The sequence below is a fragment of the Corapipo altera genome, unplaced genomic scaffold (assembly GCF_003945725.1).
Source record: "Corapipo altera isolate COAL_440 unplaced genomic scaffold, ASM394572v1 44, whole genome shotgun sequence".
Classification (NCBI taxonomy): domain Eukaryota; kingdom Metazoa; phylum Chordata; class Aves; order Passeriformes; family Pipridae; genus Corapipo; species Corapipo altera.
In genome coordinates, this window is record NW_020884880.1 from 3,515,441 (window position 1) to 3,535,263 (window position 19,823).

Sequence of the window (19,823 nt, forward strand, 5' to 3'; positions counted from 1 at the left end):
GAGAAAGACTTGGGGGTGTTAGTTGATGAGAATCTCAACATGAGCTGGTAATGGGGTCTCCACCCATGGAGGCAGTCAAAACACCCAGTCATGAACAATCTACTCCATATGATCCTGCTCTGAGCAAAGGGTTGGACTAGGCAATCTCTAGATGTGCCTTCCAACATTGGCAATTCAATGAGTCTGCCTCTGACACTTCATACTCCTTTTCCCTTCCCTGTCCCAGACATTATGTGGAAGTCACAGAATCACAGAATCACAAAATATACCTAGTTGGAAGGGATCCACAAGGATCATCAAGTCCAACTCCTGGCCCCGCACAGGACCATCTCCAAGAGTCACACCATATGCCCAAGAGTACCATCCAAACGCTTCTTGAACTCTGTCAGGCTTGGTGCTGTGACCACTTCCCTGGGGAGCCTGTTCCAGTGCCCAACCACCCTCTGGGTGAAGAACCTTTTTCTAGTGTCCAACCTAAACCTCCCCTGACACAACTTTAGGCCGTTTCCTCGGGTCTTGTCACTGGTCACCATAGAGAAGAGATCAGTGTCTGCCCCTCCTCTTCCCCTCACGAGGAAGTTGTAACTGCAATAAGGTCATCCCTCAGCCTCCTCTTCTCCAGGCTGAACAAACCAAGTGACCTCAGCTGCTTGACTGTCTCTAAGTCTACAGAGTCTTCCCAGGACCAGCTGAACATCAGGGCATCCTTCTTCCCTCCCAGAAAGAAGGTCATTTGCATTCAGAAGGCCTGAATCAAAAAATTGCTTATTTAGGAAAGCACTTACCAATTTGTTTGGCTTTGAGCAGGCTTTTGAGTCATTGAAATATTTGGGAACTTAGAAGAATTAACTACATTTAAGTTATTGGACTTCTGAGAAAAGTTAGACTTAAGTAAGTTCTTTCCTCACGTGGGGCTTTAAAATGTTCTTGGTTCAGTATGTTGATCTTCTGACTGTGCCTGGGTTCTCATGACATGTGTGTTTATTGTGAGGGTTTGGATCAAGTGCTACACTTGACATTTATCTGTGACTCCCTTACAACTACAGCTGCAACTACTACACCTAACTTGACAGGCTGAGTTGTAGATAATTGTTCTTGCAGCATCTGTAATGGCTTCTAATTCATCTGTGGCTTCACATAGTTTGGTTGATCAAATGCATTGGTTTGAGGAACTGATGTCATAGAAAGCCACCAAGCCACCACCACAGCACAACTCATGTTTCTATTTCTGTTCTCCAAATCTGGAATTTGCTATCTCTGTGGGCTCTCTAAAATTTTGCTCTGATATTTCCATCACTTGCCATGAAGTGGTCATCTGTCGTGCTTTCTCTGTGAGGAGAAAAGTCCCGGACACCAAGACCCCAGCCTAACCCATACCTCAATCTCTGGGGGATTTCTTCTGCTTCTGCATAGTGCTAGATGGGAATCCCCCTGGATAGGGACTCTTAAGCCTCGCTCCTGAGGCCTGGTGTTGCTTCCAGCAGAAAGGAGATTTTGCCTGAAGAAGTGGGCAGCAACGAGAAGCTTAAGTCCTTGGATCAGTGGCTGGGGCACTTTATGACCATGGGGCTGAGCTGTCAAGACTACATCTGTGGTTTATATCAAATAGTATCAGAGAATATGCAGAAGTAATTCAAGAGGAGTCACCAAAATTCCTAAACTTGTCCCTCACAGCCAGGTTTCCCAGATATTTGCTTGATAGAAGAGGCTTCACCTTCATAGGTGCTTTTGCCTGGAGTTGCCTAACTGCAACACTTAGAAAGGGCTTTGGTTTATGTGATGTTTTTAGTCTGTGCTTCTCTAGATCTGTATTTCATTTGTAGTACTCAAAAAAAAAAAAAAAGCTTCTTGCTTAAAGGCATTTCTGACCACAGCACCAAGTAAATTTTTCAGGTAATGCTATTATTTCTTCAATTCTAGAGGCCTTCACCAGACAGAGATGCCTTAGTAAGACATTTGTTACAAACCTTTCATAACAATGTAGTCTCTGTCCCAAAGAACTTGCAGCTATAGTTAACGGTGGTGGCAGGCAGTGACACCATGACCCATGTCCTGAGCTGGCTGCATGTATAGCAGCTCTGGTCCAGAAGCCTTTGGCTAATACTGTGCTGAAACCATTGGGCCCTGCTGCATGCAAGCAGAGTGCCAGAATGCCGTGCTCAAGCTGACACTTACCATATGCTCCAGATTCTGATCAGCCTGTGGTATGAGCAGGGATGACAGAAGGTCTCTGTGCACCACCCACAGACACGTCCTCAGGCTCCAGGTCTGAAAGGGTGGTGCAGACCCATCACTTCAGGCTTGTCAGTAATTTAATCAAAACAATTAAGAGTGCTCATGTATAACTGTATCATGGCCTAAGTAAAACAGACAAACCAAGGCAGTGCTTGCTTCTGCAACAGGCAGGCACAGGGACGTTAAGGGTTTGACCCTGCAATTTGATAAGGAGACAGGTCCTAATCAGAGAAAACAGATATTTGTGTACTTAGCATGTAAATAGTTTGGTGGAAAGAAAACTCGATTTTGATGTGTTGTTATGAAATTTCTCCTTATTTCTCCAGGCTTTAATCATCTCATCGTCAGTAACAAAGAAAGTATGATACTCATCAAAGACTGTATTCTCAGGTTTGAGTGTATGTATAGTAATTTAGGGTTACCTAATTGATTGGCTGTTGCAGTTATGGATAAATTATCTGCTTTTGCAATACAGCAAGCAGTTTTACTGCTTTTCTGAGTCACCATGACACCACCAAATTAATATATTAGCACTTTCCAAAAGAGCTGAAGTGTAGATTCCCTTTTGACAAGGCAGCTTGTGGACATTTTTCCTAATTATTTTACTCTTGTAGCTACATGGGCTGAACCTGCAGTTACAAAGATGAAACTCATGAGGCTGGATATTGCCTTTCTGCAGACTTGGGCAGAGCACTCTGATTCTACTGCAATACTCAGATGTCAGCACTGAGGTTAAATTTCAGAGTTACCTACCCTGTAAACTTGGCTAAGAGAGAGCTGTGTTTCCTGACATACTCTTTTCCTTCTTTTTAAGGACTTAGTACTTTTTCAATAAAAATAAATTTAATTTGCGGTTACATTTCAGCTCCATTGGTTTGATGGTATAAGTGGAGCAATACCAGCTTTGGATTTAGAGCAGTCGTGTGGCTGAGCCTCTCTGTGCATCTTTCATGTGGTCTGGTGAGACATTCTTAGAATCCCAAAACATTTTTGAAGATCCTAAACTGGAGACATTCACAATTCTTCCCTCCCTTTCTACCATTAATCCTTCATGTTTTAACAAGCACTGAAGTTAATACAGCCTACACTCTTTCCTGTCACACTGGGCCCCCCTCCCTCCTTTCTTTCTCTTGAATAAAGCAATCTGTTCTTTCGCGTCCATACTCTTGTAAATCAAAGGGAAAGATGTCAACACACACCATAACCAAGTATAAACTTCCTTTTTTTAATTAAACAGGATTCTGACATTTGGTTTGAAGAAGTGTTTGTTTGGTTTTATTTATTTTTTTTAATATGTGAAAGATGTCAACCCTTTTTATTTTATTTTTAGTAGAGACAAATTTTGTATCTTACCACAAATAATCTCTAGCACAAAATCTTTCAGATATTATTTTGTAGTTTAATAGGAAGACAGTTGGAGGGAAGCAGTAATTTTGGCATTTAGAGCTTTTAGAATTAAGAGGTAACCTCTTGGGTAAAGGTTTTGGTACACATAAATCATGTTTTAAGTTCCTTTTCAAATTTAATTTCAAAACCAGCTGTAATTCTGTTGCTATAATCTCTGCTGTTTTCTTGTTACTATTAATTATACTTAGACATTTATATGAAACACAGAAATATCCAGATTCCCAATAGCTGGTACTAAAAAAAAAAGCAAGACTCTTGGAAGGAACACAGCCTCTATTTCAGTGTACAAATCCAGGTATCTCAGTAGCCAGAGCAAAGTCACCCTAAAATTGTCTCTTTCAAGATATCTTGCACCTTTTGTGGTGCAAAAGGATGCTACAGGGCACTAAACTGAACAAACCAGTGTCAGATCTGATACCGCTACTTTCCATGATGATTCTCAGTCCATGACCTGGCAGGGAAAAGGGTTTTATTTAGTAAGTCAGTTGCTGTCTTATTTCTAGATGATGATTTTAATCCATGTTTGCAGTTGAAGTATATCATCCATATCTGTTCTGGGGGCAGATATAAGTGTGTGTAGCAATGCAAGAATGAAATGATCTCCTGATGGCTTGGTCAGAAGAAGGTTGGGCAGCTCTCAGAGGGACTATTAGTGCTTAGACTCTTTAAATACTGCTTTTGATGAGCAGGAGTGGCCTTTATCTTTATTTATTTATTTCTTAGAAGGGCGGGCATCAGAGGTCCAGTCACTGTTCTTCAGTTCCTATGGATGAAGGACTATGAGTTTGGCACCTTTTCATGGTTATAGCTAAGCAGCAGTACCTCAACTTTGTCCCTCTGCTCTCAGTCCCTCTAAGCCAATTCCCTCAAGCATGGAAAAGGATCTGTCCCTTCATCTCAGCTGCAGTTGATTTTGTTGTCCACTGTTGTTTGTGTCAGACTGACCCAGAGCAGCATATCACTGACAGCAGTGCTTTTTCACATGCATTTACTCAGCCAGAAAATACACCCAGGAGTCTCCTGAGTGCCTGCTGCAATATAACCTGGTGTTCTGGAGCCTAGAAATGCCTGTGAACTCCTCAGATTGCTTCTTCCCACTGACAAAGCATTGTTTTGAGATCCATCTGGTGTCAAGCGTAGGCATATGGCACCAGTATGGCAGCTCTGGCTCTGGGAGCAGTTTCCTGCAGAAGAGGTCTGGCTGAAGGCAGAAGCCTGTTGAGAGTCATTATTGTTTAGCACCCAGGTCTTTGTGAACTTGTTCGACTGGTGGCTGGGCAGAGTGCCATCCTAACGTATGGACATGAGCAGAGACAGCTGAGTCTCCAGGGCTCTACACACATCAGATGTGGGTACTGAGGTTAGGCTTCTCAGTAAGGAGAAGCTAAATGACTGTCTGTTCCGAGCACGTGTACCTGCGGTTGAAGGGATACGCCACTATTAATCCAAATCTGGGCCGTATTAAGCTTCTAAAATAAAAACCAGCTTTGCCAGCCACTTGAAGAGGGATCAGGGCCTGTTTGGATCAGTGCATCAGTGGGGAGGGAGGAGGGAAGGAGGGGGGAAGCAGAGGCAGTTCCACAGTGCTGCTCCCCACAGGCTGAGACAACCTGACACCAACAAGGCAGGGGACCAGGGGTGCTTCCTTCGTGCCCCTGACTGCAGACCTCCAAGGGCTAGGCAACATTTCTGTTTCTGATGCCAGCCCTCTCTTTGCTGTGACAAGAGCACAGACATGTCATGTTTTGTATCTCAACTGTGTGTTCAGTGAGGTTCTTGTAGCAACTGGGAGCAGAAATTTTATCATTCAGGAAGCAGGATTGCTTGTTTTCCAGGCAAAAACCACAGGTTTATCAGTCTGAGCTCTTCCCTTATGCCCTGGGCCGTGCTCCCACCTGGAACTAACTCAGGCTAGCTCCCCTGGCCCTTGAAGAACTGCTCGTCTCCACAGAGAGGCAGAGCATGCACAGGGGATGAGGCAGCAGCACTAGTGTGGTGGCTCCACTAGGAGTAGAACATCTGGGTGGAAGATTGCAAAGCCAGAAGTACCAGAAGAAGCCCTTAGTAAGGCCACTGAGAAAGCTAAAAAAAGACAGAGAAAGCAAAATCCAGCAGGCTATATTTGCATAGAGGGAGAAAATACCTGAGCATTAAGCTAAAGTAAATAATGAAATTATTCACTGCACAGCACAATTCAGAGAAATGCAGATGACCAGACACTGGGGTGTGTCCATTTCTTCTGGGTCCCACCAGCTGGAAGATATAGATGCTCTGTGGCACCCATAAAAAGATAATGCCGGGAATCTCCTATTCTAAATGCTGCTTCTGCCCTCTACAAAAGGTAACTAAGCACCAACAGTGCATAAAATATCCCTAACTGAAAAGCTGTGAAGCTTTACCATTGTTATTGGAAAGCACTGTGAGATTTCCCTAGAAAGGTGTGGCAGAAGTGCAACAAGGGATATGCTGTTATTTTAAAAACCTCACCATGTGCTGGATCCTCCCCCTTTGAAGTCAGTAGCAAAACTCTCTTTTAGAGGAGCAAGACTACTTGAATGGGCAAACAAGAGGCAGCCTGGAGGCAGAAGAAGCTTATGGGGAATGGTTTCTGCAGCTCTCCTTGAGCACAGAGCTGTTCAGACAGACTGGAGACCTGTCTGCTGCTCTCTCCCATTATGGCTAAGAAATGAATGCTTTTAAAGCTGTTAAATGAATGGGCTTGATCTTACAGCCCTTACTCATCTGAGAACTGCCATTAATTTTAAGAAAATAATCACTATACTAAGTGGTATGGAGTGGACTCCTTAAATTGTTAAATTCTAATATTTGACAGAAGTTTTTCTTTTATAGAAAAATAATACTGAAATAATTAAAAGGATGTGAACATTTCACATTTGAAGACTGCAAGCTACTTTGGAGCAATATGTAAAACTAGAAGCAGTGCAGAGGGCTTAACTCCGTGTCACGCCTGTAGGTTATTTTTGAACTTTATGAAAAACACCCTTTAGCAGTTTATATCCTGACCATTCAACTGTATTCTGGTATTCTGATTCAAAAACATGCTAACCATGAAAACAGAATGTTTAAAAATACACTGTCCACTTGGCTTCTTTGCCCTGCTTCAGAGTCTCCCAGGTTTGTTTGGGACAAACTGAGAACTTTGTTGTGGAATGACTGAATTGGGGTTTCTTAAAATACATGTGGAGCCTTGTAGCTGCTGTGGAGTGTACACAGTGGTGGAGCTGTACTATTTTAAAATCATCTGGCTATTTCACTTCATGTAAGAATATCTGTCAGTTTAGCTATAAGGAATGATAGGGGTTGATTAAAACAACTCACGAAGCCATTAAACAAAGAGATAAAATGTAGAACATGTGCTGTAAAGCCGTTTTAATTATAATGTGGGGGGCATCTGTGGAACTGGATGGCAGCTGCAGTGTAGCTGAGTTTTAAACTGCTCTTAGCAGTACCCACATTTTGTTCCTTACAGGTGGGTTTTCTTTTCTGTAAAGCTAGGTCCTTTGGAAATGGTGTTTGGAAGCTACCTCTTGTTGCTGCAACTGACCATAGTGTAATTACTATGCTCAGGTGCTTAGATAGATATGGACTAAAGCAGGCATTTTTGTACACTAATCATCTAATCATTAGATGCTAGACTAACATCAGAGAACTATATGAAAAAGCTTTAGTCAACAAGCGAAGGTATCATAGATGTCAAGTGAAGGGCCACAAGAATCTAGAGAGACTGGGGAATCAAAAAGGCAATTGCAGCTTTTTTCGTTGTCTTGATCTTACTAGGTCCAAAAAACAGTACTAAATATACTGCTGTGTGCTATAAATGTGTCTATTAAGTTAATTTAGCATTTAATCTGGCTTTAAACAATAGATATCAGGCAGCCAGTAAAAAGTATTCAAACTTCATATTTTGCTTTATTCTTATTAATCTAGTTATAGACATCAGGAATTAGCATAATTAATTCTAGCCCTATCAGAAGTGATTTCAAGTCTCTGGTAAGTTCAAATCAGTCTCTAGCCACTAGAAATCAGAATGAGGAGCAGTAAGAAAAGGAGATAACACATCTGCCCACGTCAAGGTTTTCACAACTCCATCCACTTCTGCAAGAAACAGGTCCATTACCTAGGTAGACATTGGGTCTAGTTCAGTTTGGCAACTCTGATGTTCCCAATTCAACGACATTTACTTAAATGTCTGCCATGCTTTTTATGCAACTGAAATCTGGTGATTTAGTTAACCCGTTGTCATTTAGTAAAGTGTGTTCCCACATAGGAACACCAACACTTCAAAATATTCAGTCATTAAAATATAAATAAAAATTGTTAGCAAAACTCAATGGAAACAGTCAGAAAATGAATTTTTAAGAATGCAAAAATTAACAGTGAATTTAACTTTCTGACTGTAATTGCCACAGCAGTTCAAGCCTTCCTCTGCAGCTAGTAAACATCACTAAAACTGCTATTTAAAAAATGACATTTGTTTTTGTTTGCAAACTCTCTTTATTAGTATGTGAATTCTCAGGAAATTGTATGAATGCTGTAACATTTGCTTTCCAATTTGCATAGAACAAAGACATAGTATACAGTACCAATTATATAAAATTGGGAAATAATTCCTTAGGAAGAGAATGGAAGACTTGAAGGAGTTACAGCTTGTTGCTCTCAGCTGTAGCTTGTTGGCACATGAAGGTTCTGAGGATTGTTCCCTTGAAGACTTCAGCTATTGCATGTTATTTTAAAGACATTGAAAAGCAGTAGTTGGGATAGATACCAATCTTCATACTGGCTTGTGGGGCACTCTACCAGGTAGCCAGGGCAACCATGATACCAGTCTCGTTCCTCAGCATCCCCAGCTAAAGAAAATGTACAAAGACAACTCAGATGTCATTAAAATGAGGAAAAACTGAGTTCTGTTTGGACGGTATAGAGGAAAGTGTGGTTCCCTTTGCTATTACAAGAGCACCTCGGCAGCAGAGAAATCAGTCATGGATCCAACAATGAGATGCAGCTTGTCAGCTGATGCTCTCAGGACATCACACCTTGAGGTGCACTGTGGATGGTCTCTTGCGGACTCATCTCATTACCTGAGAGCTCAAAGTTAGAGAAGCAATAGGAGTAGAGCTCTCCCTAATGGGATATCATGGGCGAGGATGTCAACCTCTCTCCAGCGGGTATCTGGTTACTTGGAGTTCTCACTTCTGTATGAAATTAAGCACTTTCCCATCACTGTCATGGAGAGATTATCTCAGGTTTTTAGCACCACGCTTAGACTCACCCTTTGGTGTATATTTTCCCGAGGACCAGTGGAATAACACATTTTAGGGTCAAAGTCAGCTCTTTGCATGTGTCCTGTTGGCTTTAGTAGAATTACTGGTGTGCAAGGAGTATGAATACAGTTCATACAGTGATTCTTAAAACATAAAATGCTAATTACCATATGATTCCCCAGGGAGAGCATTGAAGATAACTGATCATGTAACCCCTCTCTTCTCTACCTCTTTTACTCCAGTCCTCTGTGATGTCAGTCTGTTTTGCCCGCTTTCACCCAAACCTTGTCGTTGGTGGAACATATTCTGGCCAGATTGTCTTGTGGGATAATCGCAGTCACAGGCGCACTCCAGTTCAGAGAACTCCCTTATCTGCTGCTGCTCACACGGTAAGGACAAAAATCACTCCTCCTTTCCTAAGAGGAAATGGCGAGCAAGGAAATGGAACTGTATAGTTGTGTCTACAATGCTGGTTGCCACACAGATGAAAACCTAAGTGTGGCCCTTGAAAGGAAAGAAATAGGTAAGAGAGATGTACAACAACCTCCTGTAAGTACTTAACCATCACACTTCATACAGTCTAGTCAGGAGATTATTCTCCTTTCCAGGGAAAAAGCAGGACTGAGTACAACACTTGAGTGAGGCACCTTTGTGCCAGCTCAGTGGCACTGTAACTCTTGCTCTCCATTGCCTGTAAAGACAGGTCATTATAGAGACTGCGTGTCTGTCAGTCCAGCATGGCAGGCAATTTGAATCATTTGTTGTTGTCTTGGTGTACACAAATTTCTCCTTTGAACCAGATTAGGCACCTATGGTGATCTCAGTGGAGTCCTGTAAGTCACATTGTACCCTTTAAAAGAGTGTGGCAGTTTGCTTCTGTTTTCTAATAGAGGAATACATAAATGCTTGCCATGGTCTCCTACTCTAGACAGGGCCATAGGGCAGAGCTTGTGCACTGGGGGGGAGTTTGTTTCCATAGAATGATGTGGGAGAGCATTTTCCTGACACACACTGGTACCTGCGGATAGTGATGGTGGAAATGGGTTCTAATGATATCTGGGAGGCATACAGGCAGAGCAGTAATAAAAAATGCCTGAAAAGGAAGAGTTTCTCTGTGATACAAGGATGATGTCTGTGGTAGGAGACTATTGTGCTGGAGGAAGAGATGAGCCTGGATTGCCTGCCAAAGTGTCCTCACTCTGCTACTGTACTGACTTTCAGTCAATTCTGCACAAAGATGTTGTGCATTCTTGAGTTGTCCTCCAGGATTTAGGCTTAGGCAGACTCTTCAGAACAGCTGGAAAGTGGAGTAGTTCATCTTGGAAGTGGGCTTAGGGCAATTTCTTACTGAAAAGTGCAAAGGAGGAGAAATATACAAAGTATCATATGAGAGTGCAGAAAAATGCAGATTTTCAGAAACATAAGGAACTGAACTACATAAAGCACTCTAAGAGATAATAGTATTGTTCTAGCAGAATGAAGGATCGGACAACATGATGGTACTTTCGCACCTCCAGCTTTCACAATTCTGTGATTCTAATCTTTGGAATTTGCAGATCAAAGTTCAGCTTTTTGTTGACTGTGACAGCATAATCCCTGGAGTTAAAAGACAGCTCTAGAAGCCATGCCACGTAAATTGATGCAAAAGATTCAGTGTGGGGCCAGTGTTATGATGGTCAGTCTCTTATATTACAAAATGACAGGTGTGCACAGACACACTTAGTGGGCCAGGCATTACAAATATTGTTCCCTAAATTTCCACTATCATGAATGTTGATGTAATTATCTAATGATCTGTGCCACAGGTTGCATCTTCAACATTGCTTTTCATTTCCCTAATGTTTTGCTCATTTTGTCGCCAATAATGTTGTTCAATCTGCATGAAAAGAAACAGTCTCTCCTGGAAGTGCAATTTAGAGATGTAGCAGACCAGAAAACCAATAGCAAGACGCTGACTATCACTGAAAATTGAACAACTGGGACTCGAAATCTAGTGGAAAAGAAAAGATTAATGGGAAGTAATTTGTTTACACTCAAAAATCACTTAAGGCAAAATTGTACCTCCTGGAATTATATATTAAAGTAGTTTTATTATTGCAATAGGACAATATATGCTGTTTTGCTTTTGACAAATATAAATAAATTACTTTTGGTTGTGGATGGGCAATTTATGTGCTGTCATGGATTGGTATAAATAAGTGTTTAAGCAGTCTTACCATGACGAAGCATGATGTTTTTCAGGAGTGATCAGATTTTACAATAAAAGAGTGCTTACTTTATGTATATAAATAGGAATTACTTACATAAACTGCAAATGAGGTCTTGGTTGCAAAAGGCTGGCTTGAATCCTAGCTGCTGAGAAAAAAAAAGAATTAAATTAAGACAACTCTACCGTAATGATCTTAATTTATGTACTGCTATATGTGAGTTGAATAGTCATTTTTAATTTGAACTCATGCCATAGGAGAAAAAAGGGTTTTTCGCTTTTCTTTCTCTTGCTTTGTTTATTTGAAACAATCGTGTTGTTTTCACTGACTTAAACCTTCCTGAAATTTAGTATCACTGATTACTGCCTGGATTCACCAGGAAAGAGGATTCTACCCGCAGCTTACTCACTAATTTCCTTTCACACCCACCACACATCTGTACTTGGAACAACAGGAAATTTTAATTAAGACAAAACCCTTTTGCATGATGATTTCATTTCCAAAATAAATAAAAGCAAGCTGGCAGCGACCCTTTGAAAGGAAGGAGCCTGTTTAGACTTTCTGTTGCATACAGTTGATTGTCTTATTCATCTGCTTTCCTTACATCTTTTCATTTCTGCCATGAGTTTTATTGTGCATGAAATTGATGGCTGGTAGCCCTGATTAAAGCCAGACCTGACACACTGAGGTGCTGCTGGAAAGACATAGCTTACTGTCTTCCTCCCTGCTAAATATCCTAGATAGTCCACTGCTTGCTTTGGCTTCCTCCCACCCACTCTGTCACTGTCTGTTTGGACTACTGGAGTTCAAATGCCCATGAAAAAATAGGCCTATGCTTATTTCACACATCAGTATGTAGCAATCATGTTTAGCACTGGGGTCATTACCTTAAAACTAAGCAGCAAAAAGGTCCATTATATGAGGGTAATAGTGTGAAGCACGTGTGAGGGACCAATTCGGGTCCATTTGATGATCTGGGATAAACCATGTGCCTGAAAATCTTGAGAGAAAGAAAAAAATCAGCATCAGAATGGACCTTGTGACTTACTGGTGTGTACAGGTGAACTCCAAGCACAAGGTACCATTGCAGCAGTAATTGCTTGGTCCCTCTCAGTGTGTGCACAAACAATGTTCACACAGGTGCTGCCCTTTTGGCACTTAGAGAGGGGACATTTATTGAGCACTTAGGTATCAAACCTGAAATAAGATTTCTGCCTTTTCCCACTGACTGGGTAAGTGACCTGCAGCTGGATCTTGAAGTAGTCTGACGTAAGTGGTAGTTCCGCCATTCCTTTCAGCAAGAGTAAATGCTACATTTCTAACTCTGCATGGAGTTGGCTTAGAAGCTCCATAGGGATCTCTTGTAAGTTGGTCCTAATTTTCTTTAAATAAGGAAAGTATTAGAGAAAAGTGCTTTTTCTTTCTGGAAACGCAGGTCTTCTACTTATTGGCAAAAGCAGCAGAGAAATTAAATTTTTCTTTGCTTGACTTTTGTATATGTTTAACCCTTAATTCAGCAGTATCACTTGTACAGGTCAAAGGAAATTAAATCTTGTTGTTCAGACTGACTGATTTTTCACTCTGGAGTTTGCTGAACTTGACCCATCCCTCATATGTTACCATCAGATATCAGATGACACTAGGCTCAAAATGTTACCAGGTTCCTTGGAAAAGGAATAGGCCAAGTTTCATTATGCATACTACGTGGAATTCAGCCTCCATGGAATGACTGTGTTATGTCGAGCCAGGTGTAACACCCTAAATTTAGTCACTCCCCATTTATAATAACAGAATCAAAAAGGTGTATTGGCCAATGCTGAAGAACGCTGATGGGGTGGTTCATGTTCTTCAGCCAGAGTGCATTTGCAAATATTTATCATGCAAGCCAAATTCTGACAGAGTTCAAGTTTTATGCAGCTGTTTTCTTGAATAAAGATTTCATTTTGATTTTGTTTGGACAATTTGCCTCTTTCTGCTGGTTATTTTCAGTGTCAAAAGCCATCAGCAGACTGATAAAGTCCCTGTGGGTGAAATCTCATCCACATAATTCAGCATTACTCAGCTGGGTTGTTTTATTATGAGGAAAATGAAACTTAGAAAACATTTCCACCTCCACAACATACTTCTTAAAATTTAAATTAAAAAAACCTAAGCAAAACAATTCCTTTCTGGCAAAAGCTGAGTTGTATTTTCCAGGCATTGTGTGACTACTTAATCGTTCTTTAAAATAACATATGAGACATTAGAAATTTGTCTGTGAAAATGTGAGATGGCTCTCTGATTTCCAGTATCAATGTGTTTTCAGCATCCTGTGTATTGTGTGAATGTAGTTGGGACACAGAATGCGCACAATCTCATTACTGTCTCTACGGATGGCAAAATGTGCTCCTGGAGCCTGGACATGCTCTCAACTCCACAGGTGGGTTTGTTTTCATCTCTACAGGGGGAAAAAGTGCTTTCAGTAGAGCAGGATACCTGTGTAGCGGAACACAGCTCCTAAAAGCCCAAACCTCACATCCTATACAAACTAAACTCAATGGATGCACTTGAAAGAGTACAGCTTGCTTCCAGCAGCCTCTGCTAAGAGCCAAACCCATTTCCTTTACCACAAATCATGCAATTACTGTAATACATTAATACATAGGTCAGTTTCAAGTGAAAATGAAATAGTCCATTTTAAAGCATGATAATTACAGAAGTCGCCTGTGGTATAAATTGCACTTATTCTGCAGCATTGTTTAACAAATATGGACTAGATTGCACTGCTGCTGAACACACCCTAGGCACTACAGGTTTCCAAGGCACACAGTCAGAAAGCTTACATAGGCAGCTTACATGGCTGCCTGCCTTCGGTAGCCAAAGGAACAAACAATGCAATTCAAAAGTTTTAGAACTAATCTCGTCTCTCTGGAATGTTTGCTACCATCACCTATTCTTCCCCTCCTCTCCTTTGTACCTGAAATAAAAGGAAACATAGGAAAATTTCTCAAACCACTAGTGATTATAATAATGGAAACTAAACAAAGAATCCGATGCTGAAAAAGGTGTACAGAAAGCATGTTTTAAGTGTTATCTCCTGGAGTAGTACATTTTCTATTCTAACACATCATTCATTTTTTATACATCATTTCTTAGGAAAGAAAATTAATATCATTTTTACTAAGCATAATGGGATCTGATCATGTTTCAAAATGCTGCATAGAAACTCCCCTTACTGCTTCCATTACCCACCCATTAATCATGCATTATTGTGCAATTACTATCAAATTATTTGCTTTTCAGTGTTGACACAAGAGGTGGGACTTCTCTATCCTAAACCTCAGCCATCTAAAAGTTAAGTCCATGTCAACTCCAAGTTTCCTTTACATTTAACAGAGAGAGCGGCTGGTGCTTCTGGAGAATGACTAATCCCTCCAAGTGTGAAATGCCATTTCAGATACCCACCCTGGGATACAGAAATGATTTCATCCAATCTTAAGGTGGAAGGGGCTTCTGGAAGTTATCCCATCTACTCCCCTACTCAAAGTGAGGCCAGCTTCCGAAGGTCAACCATGTTGCTCATGTTGCCCAAGGCAGCAGTGTGGGGCTGGTAGTTGTGCTGCCCTGGGACTACGAAATACCAATACTCTTCTGCAATAGAAGTGGAGGCACCTAAAATGGTCCAGACATCTATGCTCAGGCATCCAAACCCCTTCCCTTATTTCTCATATAAACATCAAGAAGATAAATTCCACCCTTATGTATTCATTTACTGGAATTCTAAATTCTGAAGCACAGATCTTTGAACATCTGAGTTCCGGTACCTCATCACTCAGATGGAATTTCCCTGCTCCAAAACTGGCTCTCAACAAGGATGGGAACACATCCCATATTACACTGAAGTTTGGCATATGGCTCACGGTGATCTAGAAAAAAAAGGGACAGGGCTTGATGTCGAGCTACATGCCACAGTTTTAAATTGGGAGGAGTAAAGTGTTGCTGATGTGTGTCAGTCTGAAACTTTCCAAAGACACAGATACAGAGCACTTGAGTACAGCCATGGTGTGGGCGCTGGGAGGAGAGAGTCCACCACAGTCTATGGCTGTGTCTCCACAGCGACACTAAATGATGATCTCATCCCAGAAGATTTTCACAAAAATATATGGTCTGTCTCCCATATTCACTGAATTTTCTCTCTCTCTTTCTCTCTCTTCCTCACTCACATATTCACAGAAATATGGAGTGTTCTCCCCATACATTTTCCATGTTTTCCTTTATAATAGAATCAAATGTATTTCAAAGAAAAGTATAAACCAAGTAAAACTATTTCTCTATGGATTTGCATCGCTCTCCTCTTGCAGGGACACTCACTTTCTTTAGTTACAGCAAAACACCCTTCTGAGAAAAACCCTACAGGCTTTGGCCATAGAAGAATAGCAGCTTAGATACTTTAAATATAGAAAACAAACCCACTTATAGCTAAAAATGAAAATGGTGAAATCATTCAGCCCTTTTGTGGATTCTTGGGTTACACGATTTAGGCTGAAAAACCAAAAAGTTGTGCAAAGTCTGCTCAAAGTGTTTGCATCTTGCAATGGCCACAAACTGTCCATGGTGATTGTATTTGCAATAGTAAAAATGGGCATGCTGATTCTCTTTGAAATATAGCTACCAAATGAAAAAAGAAAACATTTCTGCTGGTTTGTAGCTTGATGGTGGAGTCTAGAGGGAGTGTTTCTGGTTACCTCAAAAAATCCCTGAAAAGTAACGCTTAGAATGGTGGTAGTGACAGAACCCCAACTTTTTAATTTTGTCCTACAAAGGGACAAATGACACAGTGTAATAAATGCCTCAGATGCACACAATATTACATGTGCTTCCTAACAATTGATTTCCAAAATGTTTGTAAATAGAAGGGTATTGCATGATTTATTAGAGCCTGGGGCTGGCAAGTGTAACCATTAAGGTATTACCTTCAGTTTCTGCACCATCAGATTTTAAATTCTCACCTGTCATAGCTGCCTGATTTAAAATGATGCAGGAAAGACCAGTGCCTTCCTGCCAGTCTCAAATGTATGACAGATAGTGTTGGGGATGGCAAGAGCATCCTAGTGACATTGCATCTTCTCACAATATCCCAAGTAGAAACCAAAATCCCGTGACTGGGTCAAATGATTTCATCTTCCTCTCCTGCTACCCTGTGCAACGTTTAGAAATTAATTAGGAAAAAAAACCAAAACCAAACCAGACTAACAAATAACAAACAGAAGAATAACAAAAATCTGTCTTGGTAGGAGAGCATGGAGCTTGTGTACAATAAGTCCAAACCAGTGGCGGTTACAGGAATGGCTTTTCCAACTGGAGATGTCAATAACTTTGTCGTTGGCAGTGAAGAGGGAACAGTCTACACAGCTTGTCGTCATGGAAGGTGAGGTTCAGCATTTTGTACTGATATAACATTGCACACCTGTGTTGGTGAGAGGTAGCCAAGTGTGTGTGGAGAGTGGGGACAGGAGCTGCCTGACTCTGAGCATCTGTGCTACAGCCTGTTATACTGAGGTAGTTGCCCCAGCCTCCCTGTGAGGTTGGTGGGGAGCAATGACTACTCTTAGGTTGACTTCCTTTACCTTTTTCAGCCATCTGCCCGAAGAGAAGATGACTGGGACCTCAGAAATGCCTCTTTCTCACCCATGAGATGAGATGGAGGCTTATACAGCTAGCTGAGATGTAGGTATCTATTATCTGGGCAGGTCAAATGAGGCCTTAGGAGATAGTTTTGTTGCAGGGTAATCAGGCCTCAACCACTCATAAGAGATGGTAATCTGCTTTATTTTTTACCATTCTCAGCTCCATCTTCAAACTCCACAAGCATAAATCAGAGAAAAGCCACCATGAGCACATGTGCACATGAGAAACAGAGAACGCAGTTTCCCATGCGTGGCCATCTGGTTCCGGGTATTCCTATGCAGCAGTTCAGGCTGCATCTGTGCAGAGAGGGTAGAGACTGAGCCCTGCTGGCCCCCACTGTCAGGGGGCAATTTGGACATGCCCACCCTCTCCAGGAGAGTGACAGGGTTTTGTTGTTCAGCCAGCAGCCACCCACAGCGTTGTCCCTAAGTCTGGCCTGCTGCCTGGTCTCTTTGCTAGCACGGATGTGGCTGTAGTGGGCCACATAGGTTTGAGAGCTCTGCTTAATTCCTTCCCAGGATCCTGTGCTCTCTCACACATGGGGGTCATATCCTTTCCACACATAACCCCGGCTGCAGTTTAATACTGCAAGTTACTTGTTTTGCACCCTGCAAATCTATGGAATGCTAATGTGCTCTGATAGCTTCCAGTAGTAGTTCCATCCTCTGGGATGCTTTTGTAAACAACAAACTTTTTCCACTGATAGACTTAGAGCTCACGCCCACACTTCAGTAGTTTGCAATATTTGCTGAATTCAGATTTTATCACATTCAGAGTTTCTGTTGACCAAAGAGACATTGATACACTGGTTAAAGATTGTAAGGCTTCTATTAGACATCCCTAATGTCTTCTAAATACTGTTTTGAGTTATTTTGTTCAATATTTTTTTATTTTCAAATATTTCTATTTTAGCCTGACCAATGACAGTATTGCAAAATTGTGTCTATTTAGGTATATACTGATGGGTTGTGTGGCTGATGATGGTTTGAATTAATCTTAGGCTTCTAAGACAAACGAAGCATGCCCAAGGGTATTTTTCACTTCTGATTTTTCAGACATTCCTGGTTTGTTCCTCACAAGAGGGAGAAGGTGGCAGATCCTCATGTTAGCACACCCTTTTAGCAAACATTCTGCTGGCCATTGACAAAAGTTTTTCTGCTCCTGTCTGTCTTTCCTGGAGCTTTTTGCTACCATCCCCATTTTTCCTCCAGTGCAGCTCTCAGTACACTGTACTCACACTGGCACAGCGCTGACAGCCTCATCAGGGCTGTGGCTATTTTTAATGTATTTTCTTTCACTCGCAGTTTTTCTATAATCTAACTAAAAGGGTAATTTTATGATTCCCTTTTCTGTGTACACTGTGAGACAGCACTGACAACTAAGCTGGCATCATTTACTTCCAGGAAGAAAAAAACTGTGCACATTCTGTCTTACACAGTGTTGTATTTTTCCTTCCTAATAGGTATTCTAGCCTCAGGCTGATGAAATGTATTTCTCCCCTTGTTAAAAGTAATAACTGTATGATATCTGATCACAGGACCTGTTCCTTCAATTACTGCGAAAAAATATTTGCTTCCTAGTGACTTGATTGACTGCTGTGAAAAGTTATTTTAGGTATTTAAGACAAAAAGAATTGCTCATGATAAGTCATTAACATATTTGCATTTTTATTTTAATGGTTATTCCTTGTGATAATGGCTTACTCAGAGACATAAGCTATAGTATAATTACAATTTGGAATTATTTTATAATTATACATAAATGTTACTTTAAACTACAGTAGTAGACAGTATACGTAGAAGTGAGTAAGGCAAGTCTTCAGGTATGAGAAAGTCTCCCTGTGCTGGATTCTGAGCATTAATTTTTCCCTCTGCAGGCAAAAGCCTTAGTGAAAGGAGAGAGATTTACAGGTTAAATAGTACTTTAAAAGGAAACAGGAACCCAAGAGTAAAGAAAAATAATGTTAAATCACTAGGTGGTAAATGACTCTCCACATGTAAATGTCTCTTCTTCCTGCAGTAAAGCTGGCATTGGTGAAATTTTTGAAGGCCACCAAGGACCTGTCACAGGAATCAATTGTCACATGGCAGTGGGTCCAATTGACTTTTCTCATCTCTTTGTCACATCATCATTTGACTGGACAGTCAAATTGTGGACCACAAAGGTGAGAAATCTGAGTTGGGATGGGATGAGTAATGCTACTTGTGAAATTGCTGTTGTCAGAAATATTTCAGTAGTCTGTATCAGGTCCTAAGAATCAATTAATTGAAAGGCTGTGCTTAGAATAGGTATAGTGATAAAATTAGTAAAATATATAGCTAGTGTCACTCTCAATCATATTTGCCCTGGAGAATACCAAGCTCTTTAAAGGTTGCTTCAGCTGGCCTGTATTTCATTATTAACCCTAGTGCTGAGCAGTTTCACTAGGCAAGCAGATTAGGATGTCTTGTACTCCCAGTCATCAAACAATTCATGCAGCACTCCCTGTGCAGGCTAAACTGCAAGGCTTATAACTATGCACAGTGGTGGTGCAGCAACAGGAACACTTTCTTCTGATGAAGTAACAGGGAAAGCACATGTATGACTTAGTGCAATCAATATCACTTGTGAAACTCACTGCTGTAGGATGCTCTGATAGCCAAAAGTATAAATTGTCCCAGTGACATTAAACACTAGAAGCTGGGAGGAAATACATGCTGGAACTTACATGCATGACCACCATGGATCTGTTTCTGACTACTCTGTGGACATCTCCCTGTGACCTTTTACAGAGAGAGCACTATGAACAGCAGAAATTCTGCAGTTCTGTGAAACTTGGAAACCCCAACACCCCATGAGGCAGACTAAACAGATCAACTTGGTTTATTGTATAGGCTGAGTAAAACAGCAGAATAAAAGGTAAAATCCTAATTATAGAAGTAATCTAAATTTATTTTGGTCAAGCACCAGTGCAGAGAACTGCCTTCCAAATGCCAGGTTTTTATCTTTACCAACTTGCTTTTATGCCTGTGTTTGGTTCACATCT

At 41.1% G+C, this 19,823-nt stretch overlaps 1 protein-coding gene across 4 annotated transcripts in view; it reads left to right on the forward strand.

Annotated features, from left to right (window-relative positions):
- The window catches only part of DYNC1I1 (dynein cytoplasmic 1 intermediate chain 1), a 184,988-nt gene that overhangs the window by 127,853 nt on the left and 37,312 nt on the right, over positions 1 to 19,823 (forward strand). For all 4 annotated transcript variants that reach the window (XM_027639377.1, XM_027639376.1, XM_027639378.1 and 1 more), the window contains exons 11-14: positions 9,167 to 9,313; positions 13,437 to 13,550; positions 16,405 to 16,538; positions 18,818 to 18,962. In XM_027639377.1, the coding sequence (XP_027495178.1) occupies positions 9,167 to 9,313; positions 13,437 to 13,550; positions 16,405 to 16,538; positions 18,818 to 18,962 (540 nt within the window). The remainder of the gene's footprint in view (positions 1 to 9,166; positions 9,314 to 13,436; positions 13,551 to 16,404; positions 16,539 to 18,817; positions 18,963 to 19,823) is intronic.